The sequence below is a fragment of the Haemaphysalis longicornis genome, unplaced genomic scaffold, assembly GCF_048455015.1.
Source record: "Haemaphysalis longicornis isolate Haplotype H1 unplaced genomic scaffold, Haemaphysalis longicornis Haplotype H1 scaffold_7, whole genome shotgun sequence".
Lineage (NCBI taxonomy): Eukaryota > Metazoa > Arthropoda > Arachnida > Ixodida > Ixodidae > Haemaphysalis > Haemaphysalis longicornis.
In genome coordinates this window covers 143,991,011-144,009,502 of record NW_027526422.1, presented here as the reverse complement: position 1 = coordinate 144,009,502, position 18,492 = coordinate 143,991,011, and the positions used below count along the sequence as shown (strand labels likewise).

Sequence of the window (18,492 nt, the reverse complement as noted above, 5' to 3'; positions counted from 1 at the left end):
CCAACTACTCCAACAGAAGTCCCGCTGGCGCAATTTCACGCAGGGGGCGCGCGAGCACTGCGAAGACGAAAGATTTTAGATGAATTCGGTGGCAGCAGTAAGCGGATAACGGCGCTGCAGCCCATTATGGCAAATCACTGCTCTGCACTTCACATTGAGTGGAACGACTTTATTTTTTTAACCGCACCTTAGGAGCGCCCGTTCTCTGAAGGCTGCTGCGACCGCGTGAAAGGACACGGGTAGTTTTTTTTTTCGATAAACGTCGAGCGCGCGAAGGAGCGAGCGAGATTTCCCACCGTTCAAACGAGAGGCGCGCACTCTTTCTTGGAAGCAGCGTTCCCATGGCGCCATGCGACTTCACTGCTTTGCCTCTCGGCGTTCCTGCACTAAAACACGCGCCGCAAGTAGGCGCGGACGTTTTTCCTCCCTATTCGTTCATCGCCTTTTCTGGACGCCTTCAGCAAGCAAGCATCGAAACGCGTTTACGTTCTCTCCTCCACGATCCCGCAGGTTGGTTTCCGACGTGGCGCAGCCACGGGTGATGCCAGAATCCTAACTAGCTTACCCCATATTGGTTTGTCAAAGGGATTATCAGCTGGCAGTGACAAGGGTATGACGTGCTCTTCAGATATGTCGTATCTTCCAAGAGACCATATCTCGTCGCCCCTGGCCTTCTAAGTAGCACCCTCACGATCGAAACACCGAAGGGTGCACTAGTTCTCCTTCCCCAGTGTCAGGACTTCCCTACATGCAAGCTGCCCTGTATAAAAATCGGCACAGCCACCCGCGATACCTGAATCTCTACGAGGTCGGCTAACTGTTGCTCGAGGTCTGCTACTTGAGCTGGTGACAGGGAGGTATCGGCTTGCTCAGTGGCGAGACCGTCATTACTCCCAGATGAACCACGGAAACATTTTGTGCCTCGACTGCACGCTTTGCCACAACGTCGCTCTTTCCGGAACTGCCGTCCGAAGAAACAACCTCCGTTTCAGCGGCCTCGGGCGGCCTCTCAGTAACGTCATCGTTCATGCACGCCTGCGAAACATCATTATCTCGCGAAATGTTCACGTTCAGATCGGTAGCCGTTCCCCACACCTGTCGCGAATTTGATCCACCTGATCATTCTTCGAGATCTCCGAAACCAATACCGACACACTATCGTGCTCAGTGGACGTGCACTGTCCCCTCTCGAGAGTCTGAGCTAATGCATCTTGGTTATCTCTCAGCCACATGGTTGCGCTGCTGTACCGAAACGGTCGACTCCCACACGCGCTCACCAGCGACTGCTCCTGACAGCGCTGGTACGGTGCTATCCTCGAATATGAGGTATTTTGCGAGCAACAACTCTAATTCGGGGTTTTTCTATTTCAGTTCATCCAGCTCGAGTTCAATCTCGTGCTCTATAATTTCTGTTATCCCGTTAGAATCTCTCTTGCTCTAGCTTCTTTCTTTCGCGTCGGGGTTGCTCAATCTCGAGGCCGTGCTCTCGTATCTCTTCGTCGTGTTTGAGTTTCTGCTCTCGCACTCTTTCCCAGTGTTACTGTTCTCGTAGCTGTTTCTGCCTCTTTCACTCTAGTTTTCGCTTTTTCTCCGCGCTTTCTTCCTCTGCAGCCTGACTTGTAGTCTCCCGTTGATTAATAAGCTGAATGCACTCCGACAGCTTGTAATCGTCAGCCCCAACAGCGAGTATAGTCTGCATCAGCAGTGGCTTTTTTAGTGCGTCCGAAACATCCCGTCGCAACTCTTTTGCAATCTCCAACAACTGCGGTTTTTTCCACGCTTTTGAATTCATGGCAGGTATAGAGTACTGCTTTCCCACTGCACCAAAGTTGTTTTTCGCAAATAACTCACGCAACAACAACACACGTCCTACCAGCTATCCTGCGAAGCCTGGTATAACTCAGTGAAGAAAGGTTCCGCACTCACCATTGACCACCGTGAATTCTGCAAAGTTCTTAACCACCCTGACGTCCGTGGTGTCGGATGTCGCACCGCTTGCTCCAGTTGTTACGAAGTTGCCATCCCACCGCTTGCAACAATTTGGGTGTGGAAGGTGCGCCAGCACCACGCTACCTTAAAGGGGTCCTGAAATACCTTCCGCCGATGCATGGATGTACAGGCGGTCACAGAATAAACCGGACCAAGCGAGCGGTGCGCGAATACTATCGGCGCGACACCTTCCGGCCCAGCGCCTGCTGTCGAGATAGCGAGGGCGCATGCGTGTCCCTCCCTAGAGTTTGTGCATGTTAGTTTCCTTTATTTCGCTGCAGCACTTTGATCCTCTCCAATGCGACGCGCGGCGGCGCCTTGCGCGGCGCGCCTACCGACCGGGCGGGATGCATGTCAGCAGCCGGCAGCGTGCGCCCTGCGCTGATGCCGCGTAACTGTGCGCATCTGAGAATGTTCGTTCGGCGCTCTTTTTATCATTTTATTGACTGAAACGCAAACAGGCGTTGAAGAAAGGCTGCGATAAAGATTCTCACATGACTGTACCAGTGCTGGTCGTTATGCGACAAACACACAGTTGATAGAACTAAAAACAGCGATATTTTTTTTTTAATTTCGAGTTTTTCCCGTGCGGTATATGAGAGGCGGTTTAAAGATGGGAGGAGGGAAGAAAGTAGGAAGGAAGAGTTTATTCGCTTCGGAAAAATAGACCGAAATACACAGCTGTTGGTGTGAGTGAATTGCTATCGAAAAGCAATGAGGCGTTTCCTTCCATGTCACCCATTGGACAGTGATAGCTATGAAGCGTATAAAGCACGTAACTCGTCCTGCATGGTCATATTCGTGAAGAATGCCTTCCCGCGTCCCCATCGAGCAACGGAGGCACATCGGGAGACTTTTCATCGAAGGGACTACTCAGTGGGAAAGTTGCCACCTCACCGGGAGGTGTAGGACTTCTGTGCGCCGCATTATTCAAGCTTACCGCAATGATCAGGGCAGACTCATTGACGCAGAGCGCAGCGGGCGGCCTAAAGTCACCAGTGAGGAGCAGAAACTACTGATTGTCGCAGCCGCTGTGGCAGATCCCCTCCTGTCTGCAAAAGAAATTCGACAGGAGCTGTCATTGAATGTCTCTTGCGAGACAATTCGAAGACGACTGAAGGAGGCGGGACTCGGGAGTTGCGTGGCAGCGCAGAAACCGCGCGTGACGGACCCCCAGAGGCTGGAAAGGCTGGAGTTCGCCCGGGCAGTGGAGCGGTGGACAACGGACGAGTGGAATGAAGTTATATTCACAGACGAATCGACTTTTCCACTCGCTGGGATCAACAGCGGCGTGTTTGGCGTCCGATGAGCTGCAGGTACGAAACTAAACTGTGAAACGTAGCTGGTAATGGGCATTCTAGATTATATATAAACTAGTACAGTCATCATCATCATCATCATCATCATCATCATCAGCCTATCTACGCCCACTGCAGGACAAAGGCCTCTCCCATTTTTCTCCAATTACCTAGGTCCTGTGCCAACTGCGACCAAGTTATCCCCGCAAACTTCTTGATCTCATCTGCCCATCTAACTTTCTGCCGCCCCCTGCAAAGCTTGCCTTCTCTAGGGATCCACTCTGTTACCCTTAATGACCAGCGGTTATCTTGCCTTCGCATTACATGCCCTGCCCACGTCCATTTCTTTTTCCTAATCTCTACTAATATGTCCTTAACACGTGTTTGTTCCCTGACCCACTCCGCTCTCTTCTTGTCCCTTAATGTTACACCTGTCATTTTCCGCCCCATTGCACGCTGAGTCCTTCTCAATTTAATGTGTAAGAGGTCAAATCGAGAGCACGGTTTAATGTGAGAATCAGTGTTGCGGAGTTACCACTCCGGAATTGGAATCATTCCGGATTCACTCCACCTTTCTGAGGTGCCGAAATGGAAATGGAATGGAATGAGGACAGTGGCACGAGGAATGGAATGGGAATGGAATTAAGCGCATTTTCCTCGGAATGGAATGGGAATAGAATAGTGATTTTTAGACGACGACGTCGACATCCCTGGCGCCGTCCGGCTACCTAATTGGTCTGTGGCGACGACTTCATCGGTATATCAAAAATGGAGCCCAGGCGACGAAAACGAGAACGTACACCCGGCATCTAGAGTAACCAAATCCGCGCAGCCTTCGGCAGCGCTGGTGCAGCTGAACTTGGAGCAGCGCAAGCGCGTTTGGCCACCGGGGCGGTGGCGATGTTAGGTCGGCTCTTCGTGCTGTGGCGGGCTTTTTTAGGCATAGCTTTCTCTGTACAACTAACTATCCGTGGCACCGATGACGGACCGGCGTTTCAGTTGCAGGCGCCATGTGCCCAGGCCACCAGGCGGGGAATATCTTGGAGAAGCAGGAGGGGGGGTGGATACAAACGGCATGCATCCGAAGCCGCGGTGTTTCTCCGCTCAAGATGCTGCTGCGAAGTCTTGGAAAGAGCAATATAAAGCATTCGCTCATGAAACATGAAACGACAAGTCTGCTTGGCGTTCCCCTCCCACCCTCCGTGCCCGGCGCGCAATGAATAGCGTTGTATCTTGCAAGCCGACGTGGTAGGCATCTCCCGGGAATGCTGCGCCAAACTGTGAACCCTCTGTCCGTCTGCTGCAGCGGCGCGCCAGCAAATCAAAACCAAGGCAGCAAAAATGAAATTGGGGAGGGGGGTAGAGAGGGGGGGTGTCATGCGTGCCCGGCACCCGCCATAGGCATAAGGAGCGAGCGTCGGATGTGTTACTGAGATTTCTACCTCCACGCTGTCGTACGGTAGGGGGAAGCTGTGATATACGATTGCATAAGATATTTAATACGACAATGCAGACGATACAGCTGTCAAAAGGCGTTTGTTTCTAACAGTTCCGGCTCCAGCCTTAGTCGTCGGCGTGAAAGTTGAAGCGTCGACACAATTCAGGTAGGGAGGCCTTATTTCGAAATTTTGTTCAGGTCCTCGTGCATATTGGTTGCGCGTTCACGAAAACAAACTGCCTGATCATACTTCTTTATTTTGCCAGGGCTCTCGTCACTATATGGTTCTGTCACTTTAAGTAAGGGGGTCATAAATAATGCCCTGTATTGAACGGATTGGGTCAGCCCAATCCGTTCAATACAGGGCATTATTTATGACTCCCAAACTTAAAGTGACAGAACCATATTCCAGGGAAATAAACGAACGAAATGGAGGTCAACGTGGAAGCGGTGGTGAATTTCCTACTGTGAATGCAAAACTGCTAACGTTATTCCGTGACGCTGCCTACCGGTCTCTCGCGTTGGTACAGTAGCATAAGTGCTCAATGCTGTAAATTCACTTGAAATCGTCCAAGTAAGCATTTAGAATGCGTGCACTTGTGAGAAAGCTCCGCGCGACATTCCTGTGAGTTATCCACAGCGTACTAATTACTCTGGTATGACGGTACGCAAAGCAGATAGCAAGACAGAACACGACAGATTGTGCAACGAAACGGACATCAACTTAATAGCTGCTTCACCTCGCGTCGCGCAGGAACAAACCATTAAAACAAGCTAACATGCAAACACCAAAGTGAGTAGCGGGATCCAGCTAGTGATTATGCAAAAAGGGGCAGTGTGACAATTTCCCTTTTTAGAACGAAAGCTTTTTTAGCGGGACATGTGGCGTTCTGTCAAAAAAACTACTACATTTCCACATATGTACCGGTTCCTCTACCGAAAAGCTCTCATAACATCTCTGGACACACCGCGCGTGCGTGAAACCGGGGACCGCGAATAAAGTCTTCCTATCTCTCTATCTTTGAAACCGCACTTCCATTGTGTCAAAAAGGTTACTTGAAAATCGTGAAAAAATAACTGTTCTAAATAAAACTTCACACGCGTCGACCCTGAAGACGGAGTGAAATAGTATATCTTTATCTCATAGACCACGTAACCGTGTACATTTAGATCGTTCGTAGATGCTGAGAACCCAACGAACCCATGAGAAATCGTCTCATGGGTTCGTTGTTCGCTTGCGATTTGGGTGTTTCAATGCTTGGCGATTGGTTGGATGCACTTTCAGCGAAATGTAGATGAACTTATAGCTTTCGCACTTTTCTCTACTTTAGTTAGGAAGGGATGGTAAATGTTTGCATTAGAAGGGTAGTTGTTCTGCACGAGATATCTAACCAAGCTACTACCACCTCCCAAATCGGTGACAAGTGGGACATTTTGCATAATTTTGCAGTTTTCAACGCGTATGATAACGTCAGTTTTATGTTGCGTTCCTCGATAGCTCGATAAAGCGCCGGAGGCAGTTTCTACGTTGAGGAATTAAAGGAATGGAATTGAACTACCCGTACATTCCAGGAATGGGAATGGGCTAAATTCTGTAATTCCAAGGAATTGAAAGGAATGGAATCACGACAAGTTCTAATTCCTCGGAATGGAATTGGAATGGAATGGGGATGTCCATTCCGCAACACTGGTGAGAATTGCTGAGCATTCCTTCGAGTGTCCCGAGTGCAACGCTAAGCGTAATTGTTAAGTCTATCAATGCATAACTACCTGTTAATAACTATATTTCGGAGCAACCGATATACAATGTCCCTGTAAATTTTATTCAGCTGGGTTCATTTGAAACGTTTTAATCGTAGTTTTATAAGCACCGTTTGTTAAGCGTTTCTTGTCGCGGTTTTTTTACGAAACACTTCAGGTAACCCGCATCGGATAACGGGGCTTTTGTAATTCCCGATGTGGAAAGAGGATGAAATTGATGCATAGTTTTATACAGGATACTGTTCGCCGACGTGGCAGTGGGGATGCAGCCTCCCGCTAAAAAAATGTGCCAGTAATTTCAATAGATGTAAACTATCAAACACGGTGAATGTCCTTTCATTGATTTATCTAGTATACCCTCCGAACATCTTCGAAGATATCTTTCCTCGGAGATATCTTTCCTGAATGTATTTCTGTATTTAGCCCAATGGTATTTAGATACCAGCCCGGCTACAGCCAAAGCGTCCTTTCCAGTGGGAGGTGCTCCGTCAGCGTATGGGGCGCAATGAGTGCGGACGGCCTGGGACCCCTCGTCAGAATTTCTGGGCCATTCAATGCTTCCCAGTACTGTAACATCATTTCAATAAGTCTGCTCCCCTACGTCCTGGACGGGTGCTTCATCCTGCAACAGGACCGAAGCCCTGTCTTCACAGCACGAGCCGTGAGCTCACTGATCGAGGACCACGCGGTGCGACAGCTGCGGTGGCCTCCATGCGGGGCAGACCTAAATCCGATAGAAAATGTGTGGGGGATTATGAAGATGAATCTCGGCAAGCGAAATGACTGCGGTCGCACGGCGGACGAGTTGTGGCAGGCAGTGAAAGATGAATGGGGACGCCTGCGCCCCCGTCCCGAAATCATAAAGTCGCTTTATGAGTCGCTCCCCCGACGCATTCGTGAAGTTATCGAAAACGACGGAAACTTCACACACAATTAATAAGGGGAACCACTCGGACAATCACCGATGTTTTTTTTTTTTTTTTTTTCCCGAACCGAATAAACCTTCGCTGTATTCAGTTCTTGCTGTCAACTGTGTTCGTCGCATAACGACCAGCCCTGTTTTAGTCACGTGTGGATCTTTATCGCAGCCTTTCTTCAACGCCAGTTTGGGTTCCAGTCATTAAAACGATAAAAAGAGCGCCGAACGAACATTCTCAGATGAACGCACAGTTGCGCGGCATCGGCGCATGGCGCACGCTGCCGGCTGCTGCCAAGCATCACGCCCGCTCGGTAGGCGAGCTGCGCAAGGCGCCGCCGCGCGTCGCATTCGAGAGGAACGGAGGGCTGCAGCCGCAGTCAAGGAAACTGACATGCACAAACTATAGGGAGGGACACGCATGCGCCCTCCGCTATCTCGACAGCAGGCGCTGGGCCGGAAGGTGTCGCACCGATAGCTATCGCGCGCCGCTCGCTTGGTCCGGTTTATTCTGTGGACGCCTGTACATGTAGCCAAATAAGACAATGTATTAGCAATCTCCTCCCGCAAGAATTTTGTTAAAGCGATGAGTATTAGCTGAGAAATCGTAAATCAAAAACCGCGCATTATCGTCGCGCCGCGTTTCCTCCTCTTTTCGACTGTTGACGGCGCGCGAGCACTCCCTCCCATGATGCTGCGCTAGTCAGCGGTGACGTACTTCCGCATTACGCTCCTCCGACTGCCGTCTGCTACGGGCAAGTTTTGTTGACACCATGAATTCCGCACTCCGCTCAAGGATGGATGAGCGAACGAAAAATCTGGCCGCATGTGTGCGGTGGCCTGGCCTTGCCCTTTCGCGGTGTGCGTTGCTGCAGTGCAGCACGTGACTTTTAATCGGCGGCGAACTCGCAGCCGCAGGGGGGATCTTGCGCTCGGTCCCTTTCATGCACCGCGCACTGTTTATCCAAAAAGCGCCGTATCAGATGTGGCCCCGCTGGTGCCGGGTCTTATTTTGCGGTGGTGGTAATTCCTGCCGGCGCCATGTGAAAAAGACATTTTAAACCGATACAGAACCCGTGCACAAAACGCTTCAATCATGTGACCAGTTCAGCTTGGGGCGATGCGTGGTGGAGAGCGGCAACGTTGGCAAAACATGCTCCGGCGTGGCTCTGAGCTTTCTAGCGCTGGAGCGAGCGCCTTTCTTTGACGATCTCAAACATCGGTTGCCTTGGCAACAAGGCACAAACCGCCCCAGAAGTCAGTTACGGTTGCGTGATCCCGGTTTAGCTCGGTGCCCCACCTCGCGACATGTGGGCACTGCAGGCGTACCACTCACTCTCATTAGGAAGTGTGAGATGCGTTTGGCATTACAGGAGGCGATGGTGTGTGAGTTGTGGACGCCTTTGTTTCGCGATGAAATGCGACGTTGTGCTTCTGCGGGTGGATGGTCTCGATTATCTTTCTCGAGCGACGTACGACTCAACCTCGCATGGGGTATGTGCAGTGTGCGTGGCTAAAAGCCATCTCGGCTTGCGCGCCAGAGTTAAGTGACTTGCTGTTCGTCCCCGCAAACCGCGCGCGAGGTGAGTGCCGAATTTACGACGGGCAGGAGGAGGCAACCCATCGTCTGTCAATCGCGGTTCAGACTTGCAACGCATGTTGTGACGTTGTGTTCGTTCGAAATGCACCTCTGGATTGTTTTGAAGTGGAAAAAAAATGTATCCGTCAAACCCGGGCATTCGGCTCAGGGCGTTCTCTGCGATTGCACGAAAGAAGTGCCACGGGGCTTCAACGCTTTCTTTATGGAACGTACTCCGGTAAGAGAATATCCATGTCGTGTTATGGCCGTGTTGCATTCAATACGAACGGTTAAGCGTTTGTTTACACTTGTTTCGTTTGTCGTAAAATGTTCAAGCACTCCGACACTCCCCTGGCAGATCAGCCGGCGAGTCGACGCTGAGCAGACGACTCATCTCTTTGCCGGAAGTGCGTGAAAAGCCGCCCAATAGCAGGATGTCTAGCTCATGACGAACATCTGGGAATCGATGATGTAGACATGTGAAGATGGCGGCGTCCAAAAACACGAAGGAAAGGGTGAAAAAAAAAGCGACAAACTTTGCAACAAAAGTGTGAGCTTTCCGCTGCGCGTAAAAGAGTAATGCTTGGCCCAGATGACCTTGACGACCCAATTTAACGATTGCGCTACTTCATTTAGTGTGCTCAAAATGCCTTTCAGGGCCCCTTTAATCATGCGAGGTAGCGTAGCGAGGTGGTCGAGCGAGCAGCAAACGTTGCTGCCTTGGCGACGACGACAGCAAGCTGAAGGCAAACTGACTGGTTTAATGCATGGCGGGAGATAAGTGGCAGAAATACAAGAACAATACCCTTCCGGGCGTAGCTACAGTGCGGGAACTGAGCAGAGTGACGGCGCTGATTCGCTGTTTAAAAACGAATCCTCTTGTACGCTCGGGACCCCGTATTTATGCCAAAAGCGCTAACGGTCAAACGACGCTCGGCCTGCTTTCGCACACGGTGCGAACGTAATACAGACACACATAAAACTCTTTCCATAGCCCGTGAGGAATCGGTGTGGCTGCGCAAGCTGAGCGTAAAAGAGGGGGAGAGGACCTCTGGGCTGCGGCGTCCGCGTCCATCGGGCAAGTCGCTGCATGTCGCGTGTGCCGCCGCAGAAGTTTGAACCACGCCGATAGCGAGGTGCCCCTGAGCTCCTGAGCCCGCCGTTCTTCATCAGGTTATGATCTATCCGACGCAGGGTTGCATTCGCAAAACATTGCAGGGCGCGAGAACATGGTTGCGGCGAACAGATTCGTAGCAGCACATCCTCAAATTGAACGATTGCAATGTCTGGATTTTTAAGATAAATTTCGCATCTCATGCAGCTTTGCGGCATTGGATTCCCTCGTAAACGTAGCGTCAATGTGGACCTGTTGACCCAAACGGGAGATATGTCGCACACCTAGGTTTTTCACCGGAGAGTTCGCAAGCTTGGGCAATATGAAGAAGTGCCAAATCATGATGCGCGAGAGGCAATATCGGCATCATTTGAAAAATGTCTATACTGGGAAAAACACCTGCGCAGACGGCGCGAAACATGAAAGGTTAATATGTGTAGGACACCAATAATGGTGAAATTGTGCCTTCCGTACAGAAGTACGTAACTCTTAAAGAGAGAGAAAACCACTTCTTCTGGAGCATGCACTCGGTGTCAAAATGAAACGGCAGCGCCAGAAACACTTTGAACCAGAATTGTTTTTCTTATAGGGCCCTAGAACGTTTGAAAGTGGAAATTACTGCCACAAGGAATATTGGCAACTAGGACAGTGGTCCACGCGGAAATACACGTCTAACTAGACGTGATATGAATAAAAGTAGTTAAAGTTGTATCCGGCTAAGACAGTAATAAATTCCATCCGTCCTAGTTAATCATGCTGTTTTAAATCTTACACTAAAACAAAACGCTATTTGCACATAAACGCTGCTGTCATATTAACAAACTACATGGCGCCACTTTCGATATTTCAGGACATTTAGTCATATACACCATCAACAGCCCTCTAAAACCAACTGCAGGGTTAAGGCTTCTCTTGCTGACTTCCAACTGTCCCTCCAGTACACGGCTGACTACCGAATTTTCCTAATCCATCCATCCTTCATGTTATTCGGCTTCCTCTTAAGACCCTTCTTTTGGTATCCACTATGTTACTCTAACTGTCCAGTAGTTGTCGGTTCATCTCACTACACGGCCACCCCAAATCGATTTCTCCTTATTTACTTCAACTATGATATTATCCATTCCAGTTTGTTTCCTGATCCAGGAAACTCGTTTCCTGTCCGTAAGTGTTACTCCTATAATTATTCGTTAGTAAAGTTTGGTTCGTTGTACAGGTAGGTGGTGCTGTTGTGCATGATGGTGATCGACCCGATGACGAGACGAGGCAAGCAGATGACGAAGAAAAGTCTATTTACAAGTATTTACAGACGATGACGCATAAAACAAGCCAAAATGGAACCTGGGTAACAATTAAAAGGCGACGCAGCACACAAGGGCGGTATCGCGGCTTGATCCCTGGTAGGGTCCCGGAGGCCAAAAAGGTGCCAAACCGCCGGACGTGGGCTGGAAAGGTGCGTGGTGTTCTGGCACCCAGAAACCGCCGCTGGAGCGAGTCGTCTTACGACCACTCGCATTGGCAGCTCTCGACAAAATCATTGCAGGATGCGCGAGCGGTCGCTAGTAAAGACGCCTGACCACCACAGCGCACGTCAAATTAGGGTTTTGACCCCCGTTTCTCCCCTGTCCGCCCTAGAAGCTCCGAGGGAAAGCGATATTTGGCCGCGTATCTGCTCCTTTCGTTGGAAAATGTCGTCAAATAATTATAGTCTCTGTAGACATTTGCCAAGGAAATGCCCCCTTTTGCTTTCCCGCTCACCTCTCATGCTGTTCCTGTACCGTCACGCTCATCCCAAGGTAAACACACCAAGGGTTTGCTCAAGGCGATCTGAATTTAGCGCGTTCCGCTGCTACAGGCCGGGTTCCTCGATGCCAGCGCTTCAGTACGGTGGTGACACGCGTGAATCGATGCGGCCGACTTCAAGGTTTATAGAACCGCGTGGCCGTGCTCCACGTGCATTCCAAGCAGAACGTGGAACGTAGTTAGTGCAACAACCGATTTGACCCTGGCCAATCCCCCTTGTGGGTGCCTGCCAAGATCTTTGAGTACATCATCATCATCATCTTTCGTTGCTGCTGTGGCGTATTTTTCATATTCTCCAGTAGATGTAGAATATCATTTGCTATCAAAAAACCAAGCATCCCAGAATTTTTTTAATAAAGGAACACTGTAAACGTCCCTTGTGTACTAATTTCCTGCCTTCTATTTGCGTAATGTCTTGTTCTTTTTGAACAAAGTGGACAAGTATGAACATATAAACCGGGCTTAGACGTTTACCTTTTGCTGTGAGTATGTAAGACTATTGCGCAATTTCTACTTTGCTTTGACCGGGAGGCTGAAGTGAGGCACAGTAACACAGAACTCTTCCTGTCCCAACTGCGGTCAACCAGAATCCATGGCTCACACTTTCTCAAGCTGCACTGCTGCCCGTCCGGTGCTTTTGGCGCATTATACACCATGCCGCTCCAAGTTTGGGGCTTGCACGGTATCAACTTTGAGAACAGTGCCCCGGTACAACCCTAGGCAAACTATTTGTAGTAATTGGCGATTATATACTATGGCGTAATCGCTGCAGGGCTGTAGCACAGAATCGCAGGCTACGTATGCAGTGGCCCTTGCTTTCCTTTTTCAGACAACACCTGGTGACCTTTTTGGAAGGCGAGTTGGCCCTTTTGGGTGAGGAAGAGTTTCTGCGAAATTGGTTTACCCTGTTTATTGAGGTTTCGAACAAAAGGGTTATTTTTCATGCCAGTTTTCCAGACCTGTGTCCTTAGGTATTGTCGTTGTAACAAGTGGTTTTGGTGTTAGAATTGTGTGTTTCAGTAGCCCAAGAATTTCTGGGTTTCAGTAGCCCAAGAAAGACTATCGTCTTTCAAAACCTTCTCCCCAGCTGCGACGCGGGCAAGGTCATCCCAAAGGGCTGCGCCCCGCAGGAGGCGCCTCCCGCCGACGGAGGGGGACACAACAAAGCCACGAGAACGGAAGGGAGTCATCTTCCCTACGGAGACTATCGGCGCAGCCATGATTACATCGTTCCATAGCTCGTTCAGCCTATCTAAATTTTCTTCCCAGTGGTTTAGTGACGCGCCACGTTTCAGCTACATAAGTCACCAACGGCAGTGTGCACTGGTTGTATATTTTTCTTTTGAATAATAGGGGTAGCTTATTTTTTATTATTTAAGAGAGCTGGACGAGTGCTCCCCTGCTCATACCCATTATACGCCGGGTTTCTCTCTCGGGGTTGGGGTCAGCACTAACCTTCCGTCCGAGGTAGTAACAGTCTTTTTACCTTTTAGCGTTTCATTTCCCAAAATCAACATGGCGCTTTTGGCATGCTTATTCCTCATTTCTATAGATTCATTTATTTTTGTTTTAGCCCCAGGCTGCGCTTTCTAATTTTTCATAAATAGTCATTCTTGAAGGTGTTCCGCCGTCTCATTCAGCAAGAGTATGTCGTCTACAAACCATAAATCACTTCAGTAATCTTCATTTATTCTTAATATTGTGATTTCCAGTCAAGCTTTCTCAATGCCCCATCCAGATATGCTGGGAACAGTTACGGGTACATGGTATCTCGCGGTCGTACTCCTTTTCGGAGCGGGAAGTAGTCGCTTTACTTGTTAAATGTTATCCCGCCCGTACATTTCTTATATATGTCGTCTAGAAGCCTTATGTAGGTCTCTTCTATTCCCTTGTCTTTTATTGCTTTAAGCGTGGCTGCGGTGTGCACCGAGTCAAATGCTTCCTCATAGTCTTTGCATTCCCCGTAAAAGCATTTGGTGTGTGCTGCGGAGTTTTCTATTACTTGACTGAAAACATGTATGTGATCCATGGTTGAGCACCCATTCCTAAACCCAGGCTCTCTGGGTTGTTGGGAATCCAGGCTGTCACGTATGCGGCTAACTATAACTTTGGCAGACTGCTTGTAAGAGACTGAGAGTAGGCTGATGGGTCTGTAATTCTTAAGGTACTTGGTACCACCCTTTTTATCATTTAGAATAATTTTGGTGTTTTACAGGCTATCGATACTTTCTGAGTCAATAACCATTTCGAAAAAAGTACAACAGCCATTTTCAGCATAACATCTTTCTCCATCAAAATATCCAGGGCTATGCCCTCGTAACCTGCAGCATTTCCTCTTTTCAACCGCTTGATAACCTTTCCTACTGCCGTTTAATTACTAGTGGGGCACAGCTACTTAAGCTTGTACTCTGAGTAGTTTCCGCTGATCTCACGTCGCTGGCATACACAGGGGTGTAAAATCGTCCTGCTATCTTTATTATCTCGTCCGTGATGTGCGCAATGTTACCCTACTCCTCTCTAAATGCGTGCATTATGTTTTCGCCGATGGCTAGCTTACGCTTAGTTACTTTCAAGTTTCCTCATTTTTGCAGCGTTTCCTCGATCACTGCCACCTTACATACAAGAGTAGAGTTTCTTTTTACTTCTTGTAATCAATTTACACAGCTCTGCTAGCGCATCTGTATCCACACTACTGGATACTTTCATGTTCTTATGTCGGGCAATTTGTTCCTCGTTTTATTAGCTTTCCAGTTTGTTTCCTACATGCTGATTGTCCCACAACAGGTGTATATTCTGTGATAGCCGTTGTTGAGTTGTCTTGTTGGCCTTTTACACTATATCCTTGTTGTCAGTTAAAAGCATAACCCTGCTTTGAGGAGCGATTTTAAACTCCTCCGTCCAGGCTGTGACCCAGCTGGATTTTGTATTCTTCACCAGTGTCTTTCTTTCTCTTTTGAGATTCAGCCTTACCTTGCATCTACCCATCCTATAATCACTGCTCCGAATATTACTGAGCATCTCTACGTCCTGAAAAATTTCTCGGTTGCAAGTTAAAATAAAGTCACTTTCGTTTTATTCTTGTTTTACGATCGGGACTTTTCTATGTCCGTTTCCAATTCCTTTGTTTTAGAAGAATTGAGAGAGGCAAGGTACGCATCGTTCATCGGCCACACACCGGCCAACTGATCTTCGCATAAGCATAAGTTTGTTATGCTTTGTGCATTTATTTACTTATCGAATGTCGAAGCCAATGCGCGATCTTTTCCCGCGACGCGAGAGATGAGTCTCCCCCCTTTAAAGGGGTGCGGAAACGTCTGGACGACTTCGCTTCAGCTCTGGGGCATCACGTGCTGCAGGCAAGCCAGAGTTTGTGCATTTATTTATTATGATCGGTTGTACGTCAAACGGCGCACTGTCCGTGTGCGGGGCAACGTCATACTCGAGATGCTTCTGAATCATTTGCCTACTTTTTTATTCACGTAACAGTGGCCCAGTTCTCCAACCGCCAAGCGTCAGAAGCTGTCTCCTAGGCAAGCAGCGTTCCCCTTTATACCCGCGAACGGCTCGTATAAAAACGATACTGGAACAATCGCTGGCGCAGCCTTACGGCCCCTGTGCGGGGCAACGTCATACACGGGGTGCTGTTCTCTTTCTTGCTGTCTCTATCGCTCTCTCTCTTTCTATGTACTCTCTCCGCTCTTCATCGGGCTATCTGGGCACAACCTACCCAGGTATAGAGGCCTGCCTACTCCAGAAGTAAAAATCATCTCGGATTTTTGAGGGGCTAAACCAGATAGGTTCAACAATGCTAGGAAGGCTCTTTGGTACACAAATCTCATTCCCCCACCACAAAAGGTTCTGGTCACCTTGGTGTCGTAGTTGCCCGACACCTCCTACGATTTGCGGAAGCAAATTTCGGCCCTCAGTCCCTAGCAGCTATCGAGCCCCCGTCTATAGCGGCGGTCAGGCCAGGGATACAGCAGAGGGTGCTAAGAATTTCTCGGTCCGGACAAGCCACCTTTCGAACTTGACCCTTGCAATGTTCAATGCACCAAGCCTGTCCACCGAGAAAAGCATTGCTGTACACCTAGAGGAGTACTCCGACATTGGCTGAAATATCATGGTGTAAACGAAGATAAAACATGAGAGGGCTTTATAGAACAGACTAACAGGCATATTTTGTTCTACAGTGGACTCCAAGAAAATAAAGAACACGCGGTGGGATTCTTATTTCATAGAGAAATAGCAGGGCACGTGGACCGGTTCCTCAGCATTCACGAAACAGCTTCACCTGCTGTGATCAAGCTAAACAGGCGCTACAGGCTACTAATAGCACAGGCCAATAAGTCACCAACTAGCTGCGATGGTGAAACCGTACACAGGTTCTAAGAGGACATAGAGTAAACTGCAATGAAAGGATCAACACAGTTCACGATTGCAATGGGACCTTTTAACGCCGAAGGCCTGATAAGTAAACAGGAGAAAGGTCGGTGGTAACCTTGGAATAGGCAATCGTAAAAGTCGAGGCGACACATGGTCTGGATTTGCAAAGGAAATACGCGGCGAGAACTATAATAAAAAACACAACTTTCACTATGATAAAAAACACAACTTAATTCATTTCAATTGACAAACCAAATATTCTGCAAAACATGAAGTTGCCAGCCAAAATTCGGTGCAACGATCATAAGATAGTTAGGGTAAAAGTAATGCTGAATTTCAAAAATATGATAGAAAATCGTGTAAATGAAGAAACCAAGCATTAAGTCAGTCAGAGCCCGGACAAAGAAGTTTATTGTAACCCTTAAACACAAATTCGCTCTTATAACCGAGGAAAAAATGTTTAGACGTGCTGAGTTGAAACCCACAGCATTGGCAACAAAGTCAGCTGCAGTGGTGGAAGTAGCAGCACGTTTCAGGCAACCGGGCAAACTATAGTAAAAACGAAGGAACCTATAGCAAAGTGCGCTACGCAAAAACGCCGCAGTGAAAGAAGAAAATGCTTCCGCTGGCCAGAATCGAAGCTGTGTCCCTCTCGTTATGCAGCCGCTGTCTATCTGGTTGCTTCACTCTTTATTGTGGTTGTTGTTGCGATTGCTCCAAATTGACAACTGTCGATCCGGTTTAAAAAACTTAGACGACTACCAAACAATCCCTCAAGCGAAGGCTTCACGCTCAACCATCGTCGTCGTTTGGCGGAAGGGTGCATGATTTTCTAGAAATGATCATAAAACGAACGTCCCAATAAAAGTTCTACCGCAACGTTTTCTCTTGTCTAAAAGACAACTGATGAGTCATTTTTTACCTTTATGAATCCGTTCCCGGAAAGATGCAAACTTTCCAGGGAGTCGTTTACCTTTTTGCGCTGGACAACCTCTTCAATGTCCTTCGAAACCCTAACAGTGTCTCCGGGCGCATAACGGGCAGGCTGTAAAAAAATTGCAGTAATGAATGTTTGCGAGTGAATTTCGATTGAACGATTAGGCCAGTAGCATTCGTGGGAGCAAACCTACGCATTGAGACACACTATTGAAGTACTAGGTTGTGAAGTCTGGAGCTGTAATGACGTAGCCTGAGCTTTAGTGACAGCCTCTTTGAGCCGCACATGGATACACCCTAATTTATTTAAGGAACAAAGGTTTTATTCGCTGTTTTTATGTGAGATCATCAATTACGAGAAAAGACATGATTGTTTGAAACTGTGTCCGAAGGCTAGTCGTGGATTCTAAATACAAGATCCACTAATGTAAGGAGTATATGCTAAAAGAAATGTAGCAAAAATTCAAAAATAAAACTATTAGCATAACACAAATATCAACACTTTTTAAATAAAATCATCGCGCCATCAACAACAATATTACTTATAACTGAGAAAGGCGGAGAAACTTTACTAATGAAATAAAATCACAGCAGTTACGATAATGCACTTGCAGAACTGTCCACAGATAAAATAGTTATTCAATTAAAATGCATCTATATTTTGACCAAAAACGTTCTGCCTAGCAATAAGGTTTGTAAGCCAAGTAACTAACATAGCAGGGATAAAATACTGCAATTCATATATCAAAAACGAGTACAGAAGCCGCAGTTTATATATGGGCACATCTCTAACGTGAATACACAAATAACAATGCACATAAATTTACCCTAAATATAAAAATATGTAACCGTGATCGACAAAAGAATGCCTTAAAATATAAGGCAGCAGTGAGGTAAAATTATGCCATTGCACCATTTCACGGGGTGATAACAGCGTCTACATTTAAATTTCATTGTCTACCACGCAAGACATAGCAACCTGATCAAACTTGCATTTTTCTAAATGTTGGCCCACAGTCATAGCAGCAATGGTTCCGTGAGCCTGTGCACCGCCTAAATGTAGTCCCTGCTTTCTTCATGCTCGTTTCCTTTCCTGTTTCCTCCGATGGCTTCACTGTTACAGGTAGTAGTGCCGAAACTGCTGCTGCTATTCCGTGCTTCTTTCCCTGTATTTGTCTGCCGCCTTGTCGCAACTTTCGATGCGACATGTGATCAAAGCTGAACTCGCAAATAAAGTTCAAAAGCTTGAACCAAACTTTAAAACAAAGTGGATAAATC

At 47.9% G+C, this 18,492-nt stretch overlaps 1 protein-coding gene across 5 annotated transcripts in view; it reads right to left on the bottom strand.

The window, feature by feature from the left end:
- Positions 1 to 18,492, bottom strand: part of LOC144147095 (uncharacterized) — a 364,907-nt gene that overhangs the window by 279,243 nt on the left and 67,172 nt on the right. For 4 of the 5 annotated variants that reach the window (XR_013317818.1, XM_077679149.1, XM_077679147.1 and 1 more), the window contains exon 5: positions 17,201 to 17,323. Coding sequence is in view for 4 of the 5 variants with exons in the window: in XM_077679149.1 (XP_077535275.1) it covers positions 17,201 to 17,323 (123 nt within the window). In the remaining variant the exon portion in view is untranslated. The remainder of the gene's footprint in view (positions 1 to 17,200; positions 17,324 to 18,492) is intronic. The other variant, XM_077679150.1, reaches the window with a different exon arrangement.